The 21,709-nt window shown below is 40.8% G+C and overlaps 1 protein-coding gene across 5 annotated transcripts in view; it reads left to right on the top strand.

Moving 5' to 3' along the window:
* KDM7A (lysine demethylase 7A) overlaps positions 1–21,709 on the top strand; it is an 89,826-nt gene that overhangs the window by 61,442 nt on the left and 6,675 nt on the right. For 2 of the 5 annotated variants that reach the window (XM_017804663.1, XM_017804661.1), the window contains exon 20: positions 654–1,956. In XM_017804663.1, the coding sequence (XP_017660152.1) occupies positions 654–748 (95 nt within the window). In that variant the 3' untranslated portion in view covers positions 749–1,956. Of the gene's footprint in view, positions 1–653; positions 5,625–14,592; positions 14,737–15,483; positions 15,623–21,709 lie in introns of those variants that run through there. The other 3 variants (XR_001873088.1, XR_001873089.1, XM_017804662.1) reach the window with 3 other exon arrangements.

Genomic DNA, 21,709 nt, shown 5'->3' with positions numbered 1-21,709 from the left:
AAGAGCTGTTAGATGCAGAAACTGAGTAAAGGACAGGATTAGACCTTGATGAAAAATACAAAGTGAGCATACTGTGGACACTTAGATTTTGGCACAGAATGTGTGAAGGTGGAATTAAGAGAGATCTAACTGGCTGTGTGGCCAGATGAAGCTTTCGTAGTTGCAATTGCACAGGATATTTCTTATGCATTTATTACAGGGAACAGACACAACTATTCTCTGAAACACTGACCTGAATCAGATTTCCTTATCAAAGTGAAGGTTTAAAAATTCTGACACTTCAGAATGATGAGCATACTATTTAGTTTTCAGTTTCTAGTTTATATTCTATAACTTACTCAAGGGAATAACTTGTGTAAAATTCAGGAAGCTCAGTTTAAGTTCTCTCCTACTACACCCGCTGCCTATTACAGACTAGAAAGGTTTGTAAATAATATAATCATTTTATTTATGAGAATGCTAGCCAGAGTTTAGGAAAAACGGTTCCTGGTTATTTTTCCAATTCTGATTCCCTGCTTGTTTGTTTGTTTTTGAAACTGATTTGGGTGAGAATTTTGCCTGCTTCAGCTTGAACGCTGCGTTTCATTGTTGTTCTACAACTACTAAAGCTTGTTCTGAAGATCCTGATTGAAGCACTTGATTTTATTTTTCAGGCAAACGTCCAAAGAAAGGAATGGCAACTGCTAAACAGCGCCTTGGGAAGATCTTGAAGCTGAACCGGAATGGCCATGCACGCTTCTTTGTTTAATGTAGCTGCTACTTCTACTACTGCTGTCTTTCCTACACAGACCAGTACTGAGGTCGACAGAGCCTGGAGCTGCTGTTATTCCTCTGCTTGAAGCAGACTTGCATGTACCATCTAAAACACTGCCTGATGAACAAAAACGAGAAAGAGAAAGAAAAAAAGAAAAAAAAAACACAAAAAACCCAACCCAATGCTGCATTTTCACTGTGCCACACCTGCTCAGCAATAACCATACGGGAACGGGGAAATCTTCAGAGAGACATGGACTGTGAGAAATAGTCTCTCATCAGGGCTTGAATATCATTTGTTGCTGGTAGTTTCTGACCTAATTAATGAGGGGAAGATGATGAAGGTGGTTTATCAATAATTTATTTCTGATAGATTTTCACAACTTTTAAATTCATTTAAAAAACCTATTTATTTGGAAGACTTTTTCTGTGGGGGTTATTAATTTAGATTTAATAATGTGAAAGTTTTAAATTGTTTTGATAATGTGTGTTTGGTGCAGTGGAGAGCCACATTAATTGTGATTAGTCTGGACTCCTAAATTTGATATTCAGGTTATAGTCTTAAATAGGGGTGAGATGCATTAATAATTATTTTTTAAATTAAGGCATATGGAATCTTATTTTTTTTTCCTGCTTTTTGTAAGCTATTGGCTGGGCTTCTGTTGACTTGCAAGTTGCATATTCTCTGCAAGCTTGTTTATTTTTTGACCTGTCCTCTTTATTATCAGATTTATTTATTTCATGGACTAGAAGAGACTCCTAAAGACAGAAGAATTTTCTTATGTCAGTCTAGTAGCTAGCTTGTTTTAAACTGCACCTCTTTCCTCCAAAATTGAGTGCATACTACTCCTCCTGATGATCTCTCTGTGATGATTTTCTTCTGTGAAAAAGGTCCCTGAAATTGTATTTGTACAAGTTATTTAAGAGTTGGTACAAAGGAGGAAAACCCAATATATCTTTTTGGAGGAACGGGGACATCAATTAGGATAAATGTTTCTTCAGAACAGTTACTCTGAAATAACTAGTAAGATATACGTTGCAGTCATAAGATTTGGCATATTACTTAATGTAGCATGGAAGAAGCATTAAAATGTTATTATTGTTCTTTAAACACATTTTACTGAAGAGTCAGGAAAGCAGGAGAATGTGCGTTGCTTTCAAAGCTGGGTGAGACAGCCAATTAAAAGTCTTAACTGGTGCATATATAAGCATTTAAGTAGCTTACTGGTATCAGAATGATCATTTGTGTCAGGCTTCTTACAGAGCTGATAACAAATGCCCTTTCTGAATTATTGTAAATAATTTTGATTTAAAATTTGTATTTTTCTGTAATATAAAATTAAATATTTAACTTTTGAGGGACGGGGATGAAGGGGAATACCTTTACTTGATTCTGGAAAAAGGGCATTTTGTAGGGTCCAGCCAAAATGTAGACATTCATATGCTAGTGACAACAATGTTGTTGGTTATTTAGGGTTTTTTTTGGTTATTAAGAGTAAAAATACTCCTGTGTCACTGTCCAAGTCATCAAATTGATTTAACTTTCCACACCAGTTTTTCCTTCCTCCATATTCTATACTGGAATAATTTTCTCTTGTTGTAGTTTAAAAGCAAAACTCAGTTTTACTTTCCAGAGTATTTGTGCAGAGTTATTTTTGTTTAGGTTAGATTATGAATGCTTGTAGAAATTTATGAAAATAGTTCTGATGTCAGGTGTTTTTAATTGTTGCAGGATCAAAACCAGTTAGCACTATCGTGTTTCTAAATGGAGAAGCATCAAAATATAATGCAACTGCAAGTAAGTCAGGTAGCTTTCACAGCTTTACTTCATCTAGAGCTTGAAAATTACAGGAGTGTTTTTTGCAGCCCAACTTTTACATTATATTGACTTGGCTTGTTTTGTGACTTGTATGGGTGACTTTTTTTACTTTTTTTGTTGTTTGCTAATTAATGTTTCACAAAAGCATTTTTTCAGTCTTTTAAATTTTTTATTCTTGTTTAATTTAAAACAAGTTATCAACCTCTACAATATTGGGAATGGAGGTAACAAAGGATTTCTAAGAAGTAGAAGATAAGCTAAGAGGTACTCTAAGGGTGCTGAAAATTACTATAAGGAGTTGTAGTTCTCAGGTGCTATGATTTCCAGAAGGAAATAGTTAAAAGAGAATATTTTAACTATCTTCTAATACGTTCTCACCAAAGTCAGTCAAAGAAAGAAATTGTTGTCAATATTAGTTAAAATTATATATCCATATGAATTTTCTCTGTGTTTAAACTTGAGCAAATGCCTGCCAGGCTTTGGAAGCTGTTTTAGCTTTAGCATATTGAACCAAACTGTTTCCTTCCTGCTAGCTGAACAATTTCTAATAATAGAAAATTCCAGTTTAGAGCAGCAATCAGATTCAGAGCGGAATGAAGAATGAGTTCTCTCTCCTTAAAGGCAGATTTTTATCTGAAGTAAAAGTATGCCAGAATAGAATCTGGAGTAAGGAATTTTAAAATACGGAGTATGCTTTCTTGTACATGTGACTGGCTTATACAGAGACTCTTTTTTGACCATCCACATTATTTATCTGTACCTTACTGTTGGAACATAGATATGGCTGGACCCATATATATTATTTCTTCTTGGTTTTATTCTTTCTTTTGCTCTACTTTCTACCTTTTTTTTTCCAAGTGGCTCTCCACTGTCATGAATTTTTGTAATAGTCTCTTCACAGGCTGTCAACAGGCGGAGGTTCATTCGCATTTTCTTCAGATAATCCATGCTTCCAGCAGAATTTAAATCTGATGTTCCACCTTAGAACAAGTAATTTAAGAGAAATTGCCATGATGAGCAGTATTAAAAAAAAGAAAAAAAAAAGAAAAACAGCAAAGGGGGAAAAAGAAGTCTCCTGGTAGCTTATGAAGAGGATGTGGTAACCTCACTTGTTTTGTGTACTTGTTTGTAGGGATATTTTTATTGTGTTCTAGATGAAATCACTTCTGCACCAATCTTTCTGTAGATGGACTGAACCTTGTGTTGTTGTAGTGGAGAGAAATAGCCCAGTTTTCTTCCTTGCTGTCTCACTTGGAGTAGAAGAGGGAGGGAGTAGGGAACACTGGCTGGACGACAGAGAATCAAGCCAGCTATGGTAGTTCGTTTTCAAGGATAATCTTTTTTGAAAAGTCAGGGAACTTGGATTTGGCATAATTTTTTCTTTTTGTAGACAGAACAATAGGAAATGAAATATTGTAGGGGTTTTCCCAGTCTCTTAAGTTCTCATATTCCTACAATGGAAAAAAAAGAAACAAACATGAAAATGGAAAGACCACCTAGAAACTATATCAAAGACTCTTCCAGCAACTTTCCCTTTTCTTCTCCTACTATACTTGCTAATAAACCCTGGCTACAGGGTAGCCTTTGTTGACCTCTGAGGTAGATTACCTATGCAACCTGTAATACTCTACATTAATTCATTCTTCAAGAGAATTTTGAAAGGGTTAGATGTTGAGAGTTAAAACTGTTGTTTTCTGATCACAGGGGAGGCTTTGGGGTTTTTGATTTTTATTTTTTTTGGTGGTTGAAGTGCTTGTGTTACCTTTGGTAGAGATGTAAGAGAACACAGTGTCATTATAACATTTTCCACGCTTCAGCTTTCCCTAGGCTTTGCTGTAAGGCATAAGCTACTTTCATTCACAAGGCCATTAAGTTGTAAATGTTGAAAATTTTTGCAGGATTTCAAAGCCAGAGCTGATGAGAATCTGGCCAACCCCCTTTTTGGTAGTTGTGGAGACTAAGCAGAACTGAAACTAGAATGACCCGGTAACTAGTGCCCTATTTAGGCTCCACATGCCCACCTATCTCTTCATACTCCCACCATGACCCCAAATCTTGTGTCTTTCCAGAGAGTCATTCACGTAATACTTCCAGACCATTAAAAGCTGTTTATAGTTCTGGGATTGAGTGATCCCAGAGCTACTCTTTCACAGAAGAAATACAAATGGAACCGAGGGCCTTACTATTTGTCGTTAAACAAGATTAAAAGCTGCAACATCCATTTTTCCAAAAAATAAACCCAACAAAAAAACCCTGGTAACCCTCTTTGTGGGAGCCTATGAGTGATAAGTCATGCAGTGGATGGGAAATAAAAGTAGCACTGATAAGGAAATGCATATTCTTCGTAGGCTGCATTTCTGTTTGGAAAAAAAAGACTTTTTCTACTTTTAATATAAATTAAGCCATAAGAGTTTCATGCTGTGGGAAGGGAATGAAAGGGATCACTTTAAGAGATTATATTGATATGTATTGTCACTTCTGCTGGGAAATGTCTATTGCTGCCAATGCTTGGGTGAATTTTTTTTTTTTTTTAAAAAAACATGGAATTTGAAAAAAAAAGGGGCTAGTTCTTGGCTATATTTACTAGTTTTGTAGTAATGTTTTGCTGGCCCATTTGTCTTTTCCTCTCCTTTTTCTACTCTCATAGTCTAATTTCTATCTTTCCTTCTTAATGTTTCTGAAAATATTAGCTTGTCTGCTCAGTAGGGATCGGTGTATGTGTGTCTTCCTTTTTACAGAAACGCACTACTGTGTTAAGTATTTGGCTGGGAAATGGGATGCTGCAGCTTTAAGAGCATTTTTTTCAATTCATAACAGTATTTCCCATCCTCTTTTGCCTGCAGGCAGGGAAAGTGTATGTACAGTATTTATTTTGTTTTGATTTTACTTTAAATTTGTAAGTTTCTATAAGTAGTTCATATTGATTATTCTAGGGGAAGATAAGTGGCTTTGTTTAAATTTGTATTTGATATTCATAGTTTCCACTTTCTGTACTTTAAAATACTGAAATTAAAAAATTGTATTGCTTATGTTTTGATTTTAGCACTCTAAAGCGTTTAATTTCTTCAGACTTCTGCTTTTTTGCTTCAGTGTAAATAGAGTAAAGTGTACAGAATATCGTGAGGAGAAGAATGCTTTTCTAGGCCCAGTCTCTGTGCCCTTTACTTGTCACAATTTAAAGAAGAAATTTTGTGGAGAAATGTGAGAGAATATTCTCATACTGTTTTTTAAAATTTATTCAAAGTGCAAATTTTCATTTCAATCCAAGTATGTTATAGGGCAACTGAATGCATTTTGTGAAGATGTGTATAGTCTTCTTGAATCCTAATATAAAAAGGAGGTGGAAGTTTTTGTGATTCATCATATTATCAGATCCAGATCTATAAGAAGAGTGTCAAATGGTATTTACATGTTTTTGCTCTTGGTTTTTGTTCAGGTTTGTCTCATGCTAATGATGACTGACTCATCTCTTGATTTATTTTTTCTTTTTTTGTTCTTTTTCCTTTAAGTGTGTGCAGTTTCTGGAAGAAGAGCTTTCTCTTTCACACTTTCACATGCTTAGACATACTTGCTTTTATCCTGGATGACTTCTCTGCTGATTTCTCCTACCACATGTCATCTTCTGGTTTACAGTTGTCGGTGCTCCCTATTTTGACTCCGTATGGCAGTGCAGTGTTTGCATGTGGGTGCTCTACTTGGGGGTAATGGAAGCATTACTGTCTCACACTACAGCTTTGTGTAATGCGTTTTCTTCTGCATGTAGTGCTCAGTGCTACTGAACTGCTTCAGTGCTGTGATGATGCTTAGATTCCAATGGTGGTCATTTTATGGGAGCCTGAGATAAATGACATGGCAATGGCATTGGAAGAACCAGGTGCCAAAAGGTGTTTGATGGGAGAACCCTGTTCAGCTGTTCAAGTTTCCTTTTTAGCTTGGCTTCTAGTTTACAGAGAACTTAAGGTTGACTGTAATGACCAGGAGATCTGTTTATTGACCAGGACTTCATTGTGCCAGCTGCTTTACAGACAAAGGACAAGAATGCTGACCTCATCAAACCATGTACTGCTTAATGAAGCAGTTTTAAAAAACTCAACAAACTAGAAAGTTTTGTGGCCTAAAGTTTAAAACATAGTAGTGTTGTAGAGTTTAGAAGCAGAAACTTCTGTGCTTTTTCAAAGGCAAATTTCATAATGGTTTAAGAAATCACTAGGAAAAATCATGAATCAAGTACGGGTGTTGAAGATGAAATATTTATATGTCCAGAAATCTGTTCCCATTGTATTTTGACATGTCTTTACATCTTTTAAATTAATGAGTTAAAACTGATTTTAAATTTGGTTAGCCCAAGATTTGCCAAAGATCTGAAAGAGCTGTTTGTCTGTCAGAGCAACTATGTATTTTGAAAAGGTTTTAATCACTGTGATTGAAGAGCAATGCTACAACCTATGCATATCCATCAGACAGACTCATCTGGATTTGTCACACTGAACTCACTGCTCATACTAATGTTTTGGTCTTAAAGTGATAGACTTTAAAAAGCTCCTCAGTGGGCCACAAATACAAGTTTCATACTCATCTAAAAACCTACATCAGCACCTTTACTATTTGTCCTTTTGTTTTTCGCCAGCTACACTTCAGAGATTTTTTCTGTGACTGCTGTTTAGAGACTAATAGGATAATACACTGGAAAACATGAAATATCTCAAGTGCTGCTTTAAATGCTACTGGATAGTCTTCAGCAGCTGGAGATGTATTTCCATTAAGAGTCAGAGTTTCTGGTTTTCTGCTTTTCTGTTTGCGGAGGATGGGAAATACTTACCTGGATTGTTCTTTCCTAAGGGAAAGATGGATTTTAAAGATTTCAAGGCTACCAAATGTGACAAAAGAATTGAATTTCTAAAGTCAGGGAATGGACAAGATACTCCTCTTGGTATCTGAAGACTAAAGTTACTGGTTTTGGTTCTTAATCAACAGTATTCTATTGCGTTTTAGGTAAAGTACCCCCTTGTAAAGTGCCTACAGACTTGATTTTCTGTCCATTTAGTGAAGTTCAACTCTTTCTCTAGAGGGTTTGTCCTGACCTCCTTAAGTTGTGAAACTTTTGTGCTGGTGGCTCTTTAGTTAACACATTCAACCAAACCTTTTCCAGTTTGTTTTGTTTAGATAGAACTTTGGATTGATGATGGAAACCTGACTAGCAGCATGAATATGTGGAAGTCAATCATGCGGAGTGTTGGTTTCTATAGAAACTTATTTTTTTCTTTGTCTAGAAGTAATTGTCCTGGGAACCCCTGAAATTACGCTTTTAGTGCTGGTAAGTAATGCCAACTGTCTGAAGCCAAAAGTTAATGAGGACTGAAACTGTAAAACCAGAATGATATTGTTCCTCCTTCTGATATGACCAGGATTGTTAAACACCTTTGTTTCTACAATGATCAATGACTAAAGTTTTTTACCTGCAGAAAAAACAGCTGGTGATCAAGACAGTGAATGAAATCTGTCGTTGCCAGAGCTCATAGTTTTCCACCTAACAGCTGGCTACTGGGACAGTTTGCTTTGTCTAGACTAAAGTCTGATTTCTCTGAAGCCAATTATATTCAGTCTTTAGAATACTGCAAATTTTTGAAGAATTGTGTTTGGCTTAATAGATCTATTTATCTGTACTGCTTCTGCTGTATTTGCTTTGGTCTTGGAAAAAATACTCTACTTTGGAACATATAAGCCAACTAAAAGAACAGTATACAAAGAGTCTGCTTGTTTGTGATGCTTTGCCCTAAAGTTTATTTCTCGTAAGAAATGTTTCGCTGCAATGACTGTGAGTAAAGTTCCCACCCATACTTGGAGAATGTGATATGTATCTGGAAGAAACATTTGCCCATGAATTGTACACCTTGGTGATAAGTCATAAAGATACAAGTCAGCTTTTTGTTCTGGTTCAGATAAAAGTCAACAAAGCTCTCACATCAACTGCTACTCTGGTCTCCTAAAATAGGATCTGGGCTGTGGAAATGTGGTTTAACTTGGCGGCAACTTCAGGCTAGTATTAATTTGAAGAAGATACTAAATCATGTGCTTCCTTCTTAAGTTGTTGATTTCTTGTTACAAAGGTTTGTTTTTTTTTTACTTTTTTATAAAAGGTCCTCAAATAGCTCCATTACAGGTCTGGCCCAGTAAGGATTTTCCTGTACTCAACCAGCACTTGTAGAAATAGTTTTAAATTGCATCATGAAATAGTTACTGAACAGAGCTGTTCCCATGTGTAGAAGTGCCTCTCCTCAAGAGGCAGCTGACCTCTGTGTTCCCACTGAGTGGCACCTATCGAAGGAGAGCATTCATAGGGTATTTCCTGTGCCAGCTGCCCTGAAAGTGGTATCAGAACTGGGTGACTCAGATGTGGTTCCTCATCGAGAGGAACCATTTTGCTTCCAAGTCTGTCCATGTTCAGCTCAGGTCCACTGGGAGGGGGGACAAAAATCTGTGAGCTGTGCAGTGCACTACTGCAAAATGAGTTGACCATATTGCAAAGACTGCTGGACAGCTGTGCCTGTCATAAAATAAGTGCCACAAGTGAGGTTGAATTGCCATAGTTTTAGGAGGGAGGCCAAGCATTAAATGGGACATGGCATGTGAAGGATTGCTTTGTGGCTTTTGCAGCCACTCAAAGAAAGGTATTAGTGAGATGCTTTGAGAAAATTTGAAAACACTGTATAGCATACCTCTTCTGGTGCTACAAGAAATTAACTTAGGCACTGTTTCTGTATTTTCTTCAATATTAAGAGGGTTTCACTTCAGGTTTGTACAGAAAGCTGAAAGATATTTTATGCATCCTACAATCTCCTTATGAGTGAGGTTTGTAAGGGGAAGTGATTTGTAGTAGAAAACCTGACATGTTCGAAGAGTGAGAATTAATGTGTACCACTCATGGTTCACATGTAAGACATTTCCTCTCCACACAAACTTTATGTACTCACAATACAGGGCCACTGCAATGCACTGGTGTCTTATAGACTGTTTTCAGTTATGTTGCCATTGGGTTTCTGTTGCCTCTTATCTCAAATAATTTTGAACAATATAGAATGTCAGCTACCAAACTCCATTATTATTATTGCCATAGCTATGATTTAAAGAATGTCTTCATTAATTCTTTTATGGCACATTTCAATTGACAATGAAATAGTGCTGTCAATACTCTCAAAATACTTTATTTAAATTCTTTTCTACTTGGTTGGGACATTCAGACATTTCTGATTTTTTTTTTTTTTGCACTGATGCTAACTCTTACTGTATTTTAGAATTCATGACTTGAAGAAAAAGCTGAGTTATCATTCTGTGCCAGACTTATGGTTCACTGAAAAGGACTCTTAAAAGATTAGGAACAATACAAAAAGAAATCACTGATCTGTTAAACATTTTGTGGAGCCTGTACCTCCAGTCATTACGTAAAGCACTAAAGCACAGGTTATAGTGTAACCTGAGATCTTAAAGATGCCATGTTGACCAATCAGATCAAAATGTACTTAGTGGTGGAAAACAGAAGGGAAGCCATATATATAAAATGAAGTAATTTTTTCTCAATTAGCTACAGGAATACTAGATTTTTTACTGTTTCACTTTCATGGTGGAGTTGCGCTGAATGGGCTTAATACCTGAAAGACTAAGGTAATAGAAATCACTGGGCCAAAATAGGGTTGATTTCCAGTTGCTTTCCAGCTGGCACCACCGTGGTTTTCCTTTTCTAAGGAATAATCTGCTTAGATTTGCACACCTTGGCTACCTTTAATTTCTGACCAGTTCAGATACTGATGGTGCATATAATGATTTTGGTGAGGGTAGAGTTAATGCCTCAGCTGATGTAGTGACATATCTTTAAATATGTATCTGTGCTTCTAAGGCTTTTCAGGGGATGCTATGGTTTGCTCTTTTGAGATCCTTGATCAAGACTTAAGATCATTCAGAACTTTTTCTAGACTACTTTGGGAAGGAGGTAGGATGACCCTCTGCTGCCTGGGAGTTGCTTTCCCCTGTGCAGGAATTTATTTAGGGGGAAGGCTTTGGATTGTGCTGCTATATCTTAACCTTTATTTTGCTAATATGATAAGGGCCTCTGGGGTGTACTGGTGAGGGAAGGAAGCAGCAAGGGCAGAGTAATTGTCCAGTCAGCAGATTATTCAAACCCTGCCAGCCCATGTGGTGAAAAGGATGGAGGGGATGAGACCCCAAAAGATGTCCTTGCTTTTCCCTGTGTGTGGGGATAAGCCAGACTAAGGTCTGATCAGTCTCACGAGGCCATCCTAGAGGATGGCTCCCATCCCTAGGCACTGCCCACTGGGTACTGCATCCAGACAGGGAAGGATTCCTTGGTGTTTTCCTAATTCAGTGGCCTCTTCCTGTCCTTTGCATGGATGTCAGGTTTGGAGAGGTCAAGCATGTTTCTGTGGTAAAAATGACAGAAAATAACATGGAGTTAGTTATCCAAGCTGGTACCTGGAATGATGTGTGCAACCCCTGGGGGTCAGCTTGAGTTTTTTGTATTTTGAAGTAATATTTAAATCTTACTTTTCCATATCAGTCTTTCACTTACACTACTGGCATAATATGGAATGAACCTCTCAGTTTTGCAATTTTGGAAAGGTTCTTTCTGAACCATTGTCATTTTGGTTGTTTCATTCTTCCTTACCTTGAATGAAATTGCATGGAATCTAGCTTTGTCCAATGTTCCAGCCACCTAATAATGTAGCAGCTTTGGCTGGAAAACCAAGTTAGCACTGAATCATCAGCATTTCAGTCACTGCAGTAACAGAATGGAAGAACATTAAATAGACACATTTCCTTTTCTATAAAAACATCTAAACCAAACATCTAAACCATGTGACCTCTTGGAGAATTGTTTAAGATCTCTGGATCCCTCTTCTTGAATTTCTTTATCAGCTGCTCGGAAGATTGGGGTATAACGGATGCAAATTCTAGCTGATTTTGCAAAGGATCTGAACTGGAGGATATTTACTGACTCTCCAAATTTTTTTCTTTTTATCTGTTTAACTTCTCTCATGTTTTGGCTTGTATACTGTTGCAGCCAAGTGTGATGCAAGTTAAAAATCACAAGTCTGAAAAGCATTAAATGGATTATTTCTACAGATTTTTAGTTTTTGTAGCTGAAGGCTACACTGGGCATTTTAGGGATCTATATTGATTTTTACTTTTTCTCCACTTAGTTTTTTGTGTATGCTTTGCAGTGTTTCTGCATTGAAATACTGAGTCCTTTTCATTCATGTGATTTTGTATGGAAGCTCTCTCTGGCCTTCCGTTCTGCATTTTTCAAATTCTCTGTATCTTTGGGGACATTTCTTAGTGCAACTCTTGTTAGTTGATTTTCCTGTCTCCTCAAATGATGTTGGTTTCTTAAGGTGCTGATTAATGATGCAGCGTGAGCCCCAAGGTTGCCATTCCTGTGAACAGCTGGTAAAACTCAACAGCCCAAAGGGCTTTCAAATCAACACAATCGAGATCATCATCAATAGCTGGGAAATTAAAAGGTGTAACAGTAAAATTTACAAAAAGAGACTTTTCTCTCCTGGAGATGTTATGACAAGGAACTTTTAGATCACTTTCAAACATAGGACCTGCATCAGTATTATTTTGTAAGGTATCTTAGAGGTGTGCAGAAGAAAAGACACATATTTCTGTGTATGTGTAATGCATGTCATTTAATCCATGCTTTTCCCAGAAGTAAGGATTGACTGCTGAGGTACTTACTGTCTGCACAAGAATGCAGTCTGCCACAGAGCCAGGCTGTGCCTCTGATCTCTGGTGTTATCCACTTCTCTCTCTGTGTGACAGTACCTGAGCAAAAACTAGGTTTTGGAAGCCCATGGTTTGCACCTCTTATGTGGAATAAGTAACAGTGATCATGAAGAAGGGAGAAAAAAAGGAAGAGATGCTGAAGATTGCAGGAAAAACAACCCCTCTGATGTTAGATCAGCTGTCGAACAATTCTGTGCCGAGTCATCAGAAGAATATCCCGACAAAACATTTCTAGAAAGAGTCTTTCTAATCTGAGATGTTGAGTTTAATAGCTCTGACATGAGGCGTCTTGGCTTTGTACTGAAGATGGGCAGGATTAATGCTGGTCTGGTAGCACACCCTGAGGAAGACTGTCTGATGCCTCGTCCTGAAAACTTCCCAGTATGTCAAGTCAGTTTTTGACAATAAGGCTCTGAGCAAAGGCAGATCTGATGCCAACATTGTTTCTATTACCTGGCTAGTAGAGAGTGTATAATGAATTAATATAATTTCATTTATGCATTTATTTGCATATTCATATATTTAAATAACTTGTTGTTAAAAGAAATCAGAAGATGCTCTGCAATGCCATAATATCATATTCTAATGGCTAGCCAGAAAGGGAGTGGAGAACATTGCTAGTGACAATCTCTGCAAAAACTATTGTATTGTTTTCTTTCCTCCCTGTTGTTTCACTTGGGTGTTGCTGCTTGTTCTTTGTGATGTCTCTTTTCTGGGACGGCAGCTGTTGGATGCTGGATGCTCGTGCAGTGCCTAACAAACTGACTTGGTTAACATCTTGAGACAGGATTACCTATAATTTAGCTTTCTGTAATATTTTTACCCATGCTGTTTGAGTAGAATAGAATTTCCCATTCTGTCCATTCCATCCCAATCTCAGAAGGTGACAGGGATAACTCCTTCCTCTTTCCCTCTTCCTGCCCTGCAGACTCAGCATGGAGAATGCTTCAACAGGCATAAATATTTAGGAAGGGTGTATTTCATTGGCTGTGGATCATACAAGAGTGGAAACTGCAGCAAACGAAGTTATTTCTTCTGCTAGGAATAAAATGTGAAACTCTTGATTTTTATGGAAAAAAAATAAACATGAGGGATGTGTTCATTCCCTTTACCCACATCTGCAAGCACTGAGGAATGAAAGCCTTTACATCACTCCCAGAATATATGGTTTATTTTATGTTTCCAGTTTCTTCTCTTTTATACTCAAGAAACACATAGTGTCAGAAAGCTGTATTTTTATTTTTGAGCTCGAAACACAGGGAAGTTAATAACAGTATTCCTGACCACCAGGAGGAGCTCATGACACAGCCTGCAGCGTTAGCCTTCTCCCTGCGAGCTTGTCAGAATTTCTCCAAAGAAGGAACTTAAAATCCAAGCAGTGTGGGGGCAGCCATCCCCTTGCAGCTGTCAGTGCTGGCATTTGACATGGACAAAATAAAACTACACCTGGAAAAGGCAAAACGACCCAAAACAGGGAACAGGTGGGACAACGTGCCATCATGGGCAGATGTCATGGGAGGTGAGAGAATGTAATGATTCATCGTATTGTGAATAGCCTCTTATACAGGGAATTCCAGCATCAGACTTCACTTCCCAAATCTCTCTTTTTCCTCTTTGTAAAAAAACAAGCCAAGATGGCATAAAGATCAGCTGGCAGCCAGAAGAGGGGAGTGTTCACATGGTACAGCACTTTTTAACATTTTAGTAAAGCTCTTTATAGGCAGGTTAGTAATGCCACTCTGCTCACTAGTGTGAATGTTCCCAGCTATTCAAGGGCAGCAGAACAAATTTGTAAGTTAAAGGATGGTAGTTTTTATTATGGAAGTGATGCTTGATTTCACAAAGCGCAGAGCTTCACCTTGCAGCTGCTAAAGTTTCCTTTGTTCAGGGCAAAGCAGGAGAGAGCCACGAGCATTGAAATTGCTGGGAAAAGAATTGTAAAAAGTTTCTGTAAAACTGCAGGATGGATGAGAAGAACCCACTGTCTGTCACATCTGTTCTGCTTTCTGTCTATTTTTGTACTCGTTTTAAAATCCAGTATTTAACATTTCCTCAGGACTAACCAGTTCCCTTTTCACTGAGGCAAGAGACTAATGTCTGTAACTCAGTGACTGTGGGCACCTTTCTTCTTGGTGAAATAAATTAATACTGAACAGAGTCTTTTTATCATAGCCATGCTCTTATCAGACCATCTCCCTTTATATTGCTTCCTTCCCCAGCCATTGTGGAAACAGACATCCTGCCGAAGGCATCGAAATCCGCAATCTGCTGCTTCTTCTATGGAGCCTCTGGACTTTTGCCAACAGCCCCTTGAGGTGGTCCCAGATGTGATTGCTTTTTCTGTGCTACCCTGAAAATATCCGGTAAAAACAAAGGGCTGCACTCACCCCAGTTACTGCTTTGGAGGCCAGCACTTCCTCTGCTGTCAGGGATGTACAGTGGGCGATGTTAGGCATGATGTACCCCAGAGAAACCATGGCTAAAATGGCAGGGTCACAGTCAAAGGGATATTCCTACAATAGAATAAAGCCAATCTTTTTATTGCATCTCTCAGCTGGTCCTCAAGTTTGCCTCCAGTTCCCATGAACCCAGGAGATGTGTCTGGGTTGTCTTTCCCACAGCATTCTTCTGCAGGGAAAGTGCTAATTCCTTGCACCTACATCATGTGTGAAAGGAGATTAGGTTTTAATACTGCTTTTCTTCAGGGGAAAAAAAAGCAAACAACTCTTTTTATTTCAAAGTAATTTGGACTTAAATTGCAAAACAGCCAGTGCCTTAAAATAAACCCAAAATGTTTTTTTGACTGACTTGATAGCTTTTTCGGGTGAAAGCTGAGGGAGAGAGGAGGGAAGTGGAAATACCAGCTCACAACAGTTTTTGTGGCTTGGATTTGTAGGGGCTTTTTGTTTCTTTGGTAGGCTTGATAATTTTCAGTAGTCCTGTCTGTCAGAAACCCAACACTGTAGTCCTGGATGTTACTGTAGGTGGCTGAAGATACCCATGAGGAGTCATGGGGATGAAGGTAGAGCAAAGGCATCTTGCTGCTGGGTTTCCTTGAGTAATGTCTTGTAACCTTCTACTTTTTTCTTGTTTCTTTGATCTCCCTGCAGCTTCCCTGCTCTGATGTAAGTTGCCTGACTCCCAGAGTTCCCACAGAGTTCCATGGACATTTGTGCATGCAGTAAAACATTCAGAAGGGTTTTAGACCAGTCATCAGTTGTTAGGCATTCACTCATTGAGGGAGGACAGGTGAGAATCCAATGTGATTTCCTGTGTTTGTTCTTGTTGGTTAAAGGCATTACTTGAGTGTCACAGGAAAGAAAAAGTTCAAATGCCTATTGGGATTCATCTTGCAATCTTTCTGCCACTAAAATGAAATGATTTGAGGAAAGTCAAAGAGAAGAAAAAAATGGATCCCAATGAAATCTACATATACTATGATTCAACAACTCTGGAAGGCCACATGTGGTTCAGCTGGGCTGAGAAATTATTATAATTGAAGGCATTTTATTGCTACTTTATATTACAAAAAGCCTCTGCTCTGCAGCTTATTTTCCTAATTGGAAGTACTTTGAGTTGATGTTGCACTTTTCATTTTGGGTTTGAAATGTCTTTTGGAAGAATCTTTATGTAGACCCTGAAATGACTATGGCTTTTCAGGGCTGCACTAACTGAGTTATTCTCCCTCACATCTTCTCACCAGTCTGCAGGTAAATCCAGCCAGCTTTCTGAGATTCAGTTCATGGCTGTCCTCAGGGCCATGTGGTAAATTTATGTCAAGTTGGGGTTGTGTCGTCATGTGCAATATGGCCTTCGGGTTTATTTCCAGAAACAGAAGTGTATCTCTGTGGCATGTGTTCTGTTAAATATTGACCTTCTATCAACAGTGTTAGAGGTAAGGAATCTCCCTGGAAAAATCAGCTCCTGAGGATTTGCATGGTGTTTCTATGGCAGGAGCACAATTTTTTTAGTTTGTTTTTTTTAAGGAAATTGGGACAAAGGGGCATTTTGAGGTGTCTCTTCATACAAGGCAGGAGCATCACTTCAACAAAGCACAAGGGCTGATACTCAGTCCTTTGCAAAGCAAGACTGATAAAGCAAAGCACCTTAGTGACTGAAGGTCTGAGATCCATTGTAAACAGTGCCTACCTATTTGTTGTTACTCTCCAGAAATGCCCTGACGTTACTAACTTGCAGATGAGCTTTTCTTAACACTAAGTGCTGTGCCAGCTCCAGCCAGAAACATAGTACCAGTACCCTCTGTAAGCAAACATTCCAAAATAAAAGGCCAGAGGTGGCTTGTAAAGGGTCAGTGAGCTTAAGCCCACAGCATGATGCAACCTTCCACAGGAGAGGAAAATACAAAACTAAATACGATGATCCATGAAAAACTGGTGGTAACATCTAAATGGATGTGTAGACAAGAAGTATGTAAGTTTATTTGTGCATTTGCAAGCACAGTGGCAACACAAGACCAGTCTACAATGCTTCCACGTGGCACGGTCTTGACTTTCTTGTGTTAGAAGGAACACTGTAAAATGCTCTTAGGTGAGACTTGTAGCTGTCCCCCTACCTATCACATGAGCTGACTGCTAGTCAAGGAGAGCCCATGTCAGCTGATGGCAAGGGTGGGTCTCAAAGGGCTGACCCATGATCAATTCCTCCGTAGCCAGGCTCCTCTCATTGCCTTGTCCTCCTCATGGAGGTCTTGTGTCTGAGATTGCTGATGGCTGCACCCTGTCAATGGTAGGAGAGAGGACGTCTCTCAGTGAATGTTCAGGATGATTTGTATTATAGAGCTGAGCTGTGTGGGCCATCAGGTGCACTGTGCTCCCAGGGCGATTGATTATGCTGAATTTCTCTTTGTCTTTTTGTTTGGCAGATGTAATCTAAAGGCAAGTATCAGTCTGATAATTGAGAGCTATAATCTCTTTATCCCGCAGGAAAGAAAACAAATGGACCTTCTCTGCCCATTTATTCCTCAGCACTTCTGCCAAGGCTTCAGTGAAGAAACCAAGTGTGTGGGTGGGAGCTTGCCCTGTCTTTCATACATGTGTGTTACCAAGACCACAACAAAGGAGAGATGTGCTATTGCCTAGTGTCATAGAAGTAGTGTTGTGCTAAAGACACTAAAAGAAGCTGACTGCAGGGCAGGGACCTCTGCCTGCACCCCCAGCTCCCCAGCTTGGCAACCTGAGAGTTGGCTGTGGTTAGTTCATTTCCAGGAAAGAGGCTGATGCTATTGACCCTGAGCTATTATTTGCCTAATGAAATACAGGGAACTGAGGTGTGGGGGCTAGATGTGAGGATCTGAGGCTTGCTGTTTTTCCTCCCTACTTCCCTGGAAGAGTTTTGCAAGAATGCCTGAGCACTGCCAGAACACTGGTGTTGATGGCTGGTAGAAACGTCCCTGCTTCAGGGGTGTCATACCCTGAAATATTCAGTTTCTGTCTGCAGCCTTTACAGATGGAAACCATGTGGCTGGAACTTTCCTGCCTGACAGAGGAGCCACAGTCTTACTACTCCAAGAACTCTTGCAGCAGGATGGTGTTTTGCCAGCTGCCCTCAGCCATCTTTTAATGGTTCTAGGCAGCCCCTCATGTCTGGGGTTCTGCCTATGATGCTGAGCTGTCACCTCATCTTTGCAGACCAAGCAGAGCATCCTGACCATTTTTACAGGATTGTGTGACTTGGAGCATTCTACTTTAGCAGGCACCAGGAAGGTATGGCTCTGACAATGTCCTGCCCCCTAGGGGTACTGCAAGGACTTGGCCTTGGGAGCAGCCTGACCTCAGCCTGTGCTTCTGGGCCAGGTGGGCTCTGCCTGAGCTGCTTGCTCCATCAGCCATTGTCACGGAAGGCGGAGGGAGGCAGGTCATGTATCAAGCTGATTTCTGGATAGCGCGGGGTCTTTGTCTGTCAGAAAGCCCAAATGGATTTGCAGATCACAAAGAAAATGCCGTCTGCCTTATTACTGAGCTGCAATCTGTTCCTGCTCAACCCCCCCAGTTATATTCCCCACCAGGGATTCATTGTTCCTTTTCAATCTGATGTTTTAATCTCCGATTCCCCCGTCTTTGCCCCTGTTGTTTCCCTTTCCAGAGCTGCTGCTCTTACTTGTGTCTCCCCTGCCCTTGCCAGCTGGAGTGAGACACTTGCAGAGTGTCTCGCTCAGAAGTACCTTTAGCTGCCCATCCCTGCTAGCTGCCAAAAGAGAGGAGCTGGCAGGCATGGGCTATGGGGTTTTCAGGAGAACCAAAATCTAGGGGGGCCATTGCATCTGTGTTTATCCTAAGTCCTGTGTAAGACAACTTGCACCAAAGCAAAACAAGGAAGGAGAATATACACGTTTGCATTGCTGTTGCATGCACAGAGCTTGGCCAAGGTCCGTGCTACCTTTGTGCTCAACAAGTTCTTGCTCTGGAGAATCTACAGGAAAGCAGGAAATAAAATGGCCCTGGCTGCTTGCTCTGCAGAGACAAACGGTGGCAGCTGAAAACAAAGCCTTTAGTGACAGGGCCATCTTTCCCTGCAGGTGGAAGCTGTCTGGGAGAAGGGGCAGAGATGTACCGCATTTGAAGAGCTCCCAGAAAAGCCTGACAATTACATATTTCAGAACATGTTTGCTCTTAGATGAACAACCAAAATATTTAAGCCTAAGGCAGCTAGTGATGTGGTACAGCAGGGACATACTGTTTATGCCTGAGTGCCAAATCTACACCCCTCCTCTGTGTTCCGATGTCTACGGCGTGTGCTGTACAAGAAGTCCTTTCTCTCCCAGAAAGGGACGTGTTTCCTGTGGTTTGTCCTCTGGTGCTTATTTTTTAGCTTTTCCCACTGAGAGGACACAAACCTCCAGTGATGCCATCAGCTGAAAGTGAGCGAGCAGCTGCGGCAAGCCTGTGTCCCCCCAAGATTGTCCGTGCTGGCTCCGCAGCCCCGGCGGCGCGTGCCAGGCGTTGTGCAGCTGCAGGGCTCGGTGCCAGTGGTGTGGTCGCTGCCTGTGCCGCAGAAAGCCTGATTCAGCAGCAAAATCCTCAAGCTGTCTCCGAGCCCTCCTGGAAAAACCATCTGCAGGCATCCCACTTGGGTGGAAACATCCAGTGCTGGATGTGCTTGCTGGCTTGCTCCGTGTTCCACGCGTCGTGCAGCTCCCTGGGGATGGAACAGCCCCCAAAGGCTTCACCTCGAGCATCCCAGCTCCTTGCTACTTGAGGGTGTGAACAAAGCACAGGGGTTTGTGCTGTTCTTTCCTTCCTTGCCCAAAGGTCTTAACCTGAAGCCTGTTGAAACCTGTGGACAGACTTGTTGGCTTTCTTGCATCTCGGGGCTGAAATTACTGCTTGCTTCTCTGTCAGCTACACACATGTGTAGCATTCTGCTGGCACTTTTTAAAATTACATTTCTCAGGATAAACCAGAAAGAATATAGGGGAGGAAGAGGGGAAAAGAACACAATAAACTCTTTCCTTCATCTAAAACAGCAGTAGGTGGCTGGGGAGGGTTGAGATAGTTAAAGGAATTGCCAGAACTTAATGGTCTCATATCCTCTGTACCTGCTGCTGAGGAGTCATGTGTTAAGTAGAACCAGTTAAATGCATCTGGGCTAATCTCTTAATGCTGCTCCTACTGTCTTCTTGCCGTTGATCTGCAGGATATGTTGCATCTTCTTTCTGGATGTGCTTTATGAAAGTACAGAAAGATGTGTTTTGCATGTCAGTACAGTTGCACAATGTATATATGGCCCATTGATCTGGGGCTTTGATCTGGATGTTTGCTCTGGAATGGTAACTTTTTCTCGGCTTTTTGCATTAAACTTTTGTTAGGATGCCTGTCAGATGGTAGCCAAAGAGACACTGGGAAAGGAGAGGGTGATTGTTTGACAACCTTGGCCATAGTGGATGAATCCAGTGAGCAACAATGACCATCACCTCGCTCTTGGTTTGTTTCTGTGTCTCTCCAAGGCTCAGCACCAGTGGGCCAGGTCAGCTGTAAGCAGGGGCCATGCTGGGGTGGAATGTGGTTGGCAGGGGCTGGCAGCTCCTTGTGGTGGTGGTGGTGAGGTCTGGGGATGCTCAGCATCACTGCTGGTTAAAAGTAAGGACTCTTGGTGGCCCAGAGGTCTAATTCTGAACAGGACTGAGGAGTATTCCTGACATCTAGTTAACTCATTTCAGCTGATCATGCTTCAGCCCCAAGCTTTGACAAGCACAGAAGCCCAAACTGTGGCCAGAGGCCCTGTGTCCCTGAAAACCCATCTTTGTGTGGCACGGGAGACCCACATGGTTCACCAGCACTGTGACAGGGAACAAGGGCTTGGCCCCAGCTGTGCAGTTGCTCCCCTTGGAAGTGTTTTTTCTGTTTCTGGAAGCAGCACCTCAGCTGATGCAGATTGTGCTGGTCCCAGTGACACGTGGAGGCTGTTACATGCTTACATCAATCACAGCATGCCAGTTTATTTTCTTTCTCCTTAGCTGTAATTATTTTTCATAATTACATTTGAGCAGCAACATCAATCTGGAATTTGTACAGATGTCCTGAGTTCTGCCATGTTCTCACTCACATGAGGCACCTCAAAAACCACTGATGCCCCAGAGAAGATCCCGCACGGCAGCCAGCATTGTGCCACAGATAGTGCCACAGCCCCTGCCAGAGCAGTGATCTTCCTCAGGTAAACAGTCTCCTTGTTCCCCCTCCTATCTGGTAAGCAGTAGCTGCCCTGAACAGGCGTCCCACTCTTGTCTTACATGGCAAATCAGCTGGAGACAGAAACAGCAGAGGTTTGAACTGCTGGTGCAGGTGCAGCAAGTACTCCCAAGATGGAGCTGTGTGAAGAGGCCAGGGGCTAGGGATATTCTGGCTGGTATTGTTTTATGGCATCCAGGAGAGGAGCTGAATTCAGATTTTCCGTATTAAGGATGGTGACTCCTTGGTACTGGCCAGAGTGAGCCCAAATCCCAGTGCCTTGTATGGCTGTGGCCCAATCCTGTAACAGTAAATCCTTCCTTCCTCTCTCCACACATATTCTGCATCTGTGCTGAGCCACAGTGACAAGGAAAACACATGGTGTTTCTTCCTTTGTATGGCCTGCAGTAGAGCCTTGGTGAGCTGCCCTGGCCCAGAGCTCAGTGTTGTGCACAAAGGAAACCTCCTCCTGAGATACCCCACAGTGCTCAGATTTGCCTCTGTAGCAGGAGACGCGGTGACCTCTGTTTCAACATGAATAATCGCAATTGTAGTTCCTGCCCTTCCAGTGATGCAGGTCTTTATTAGAGCTGACTGGGGTCTGTAACCTCTGCTGGCTGCAGGTTCTCCCAGCTGCCGGCGTGCTGTGTGA

The sequence above is a fragment of the Lepidothrix coronata genome, unplaced genomic scaffold, assembly GCF_001604755.1.
Source record: "Lepidothrix coronata isolate B3197 unplaced genomic scaffold, Lepidothrix_coronata-1.0 Scaffold10, whole genome shotgun sequence".
NCBI classification, from domain to species: Eukaryota; Metazoa; Chordata; class Aves; order Passeriformes; family Pipridae; genus Lepidothrix; species Lepidothrix coronata.
The sequence above is the reverse complement of the archived record's forward strand: the minus strand, read 5'-3'. Positions and strand labels throughout refer to the sequence as shown.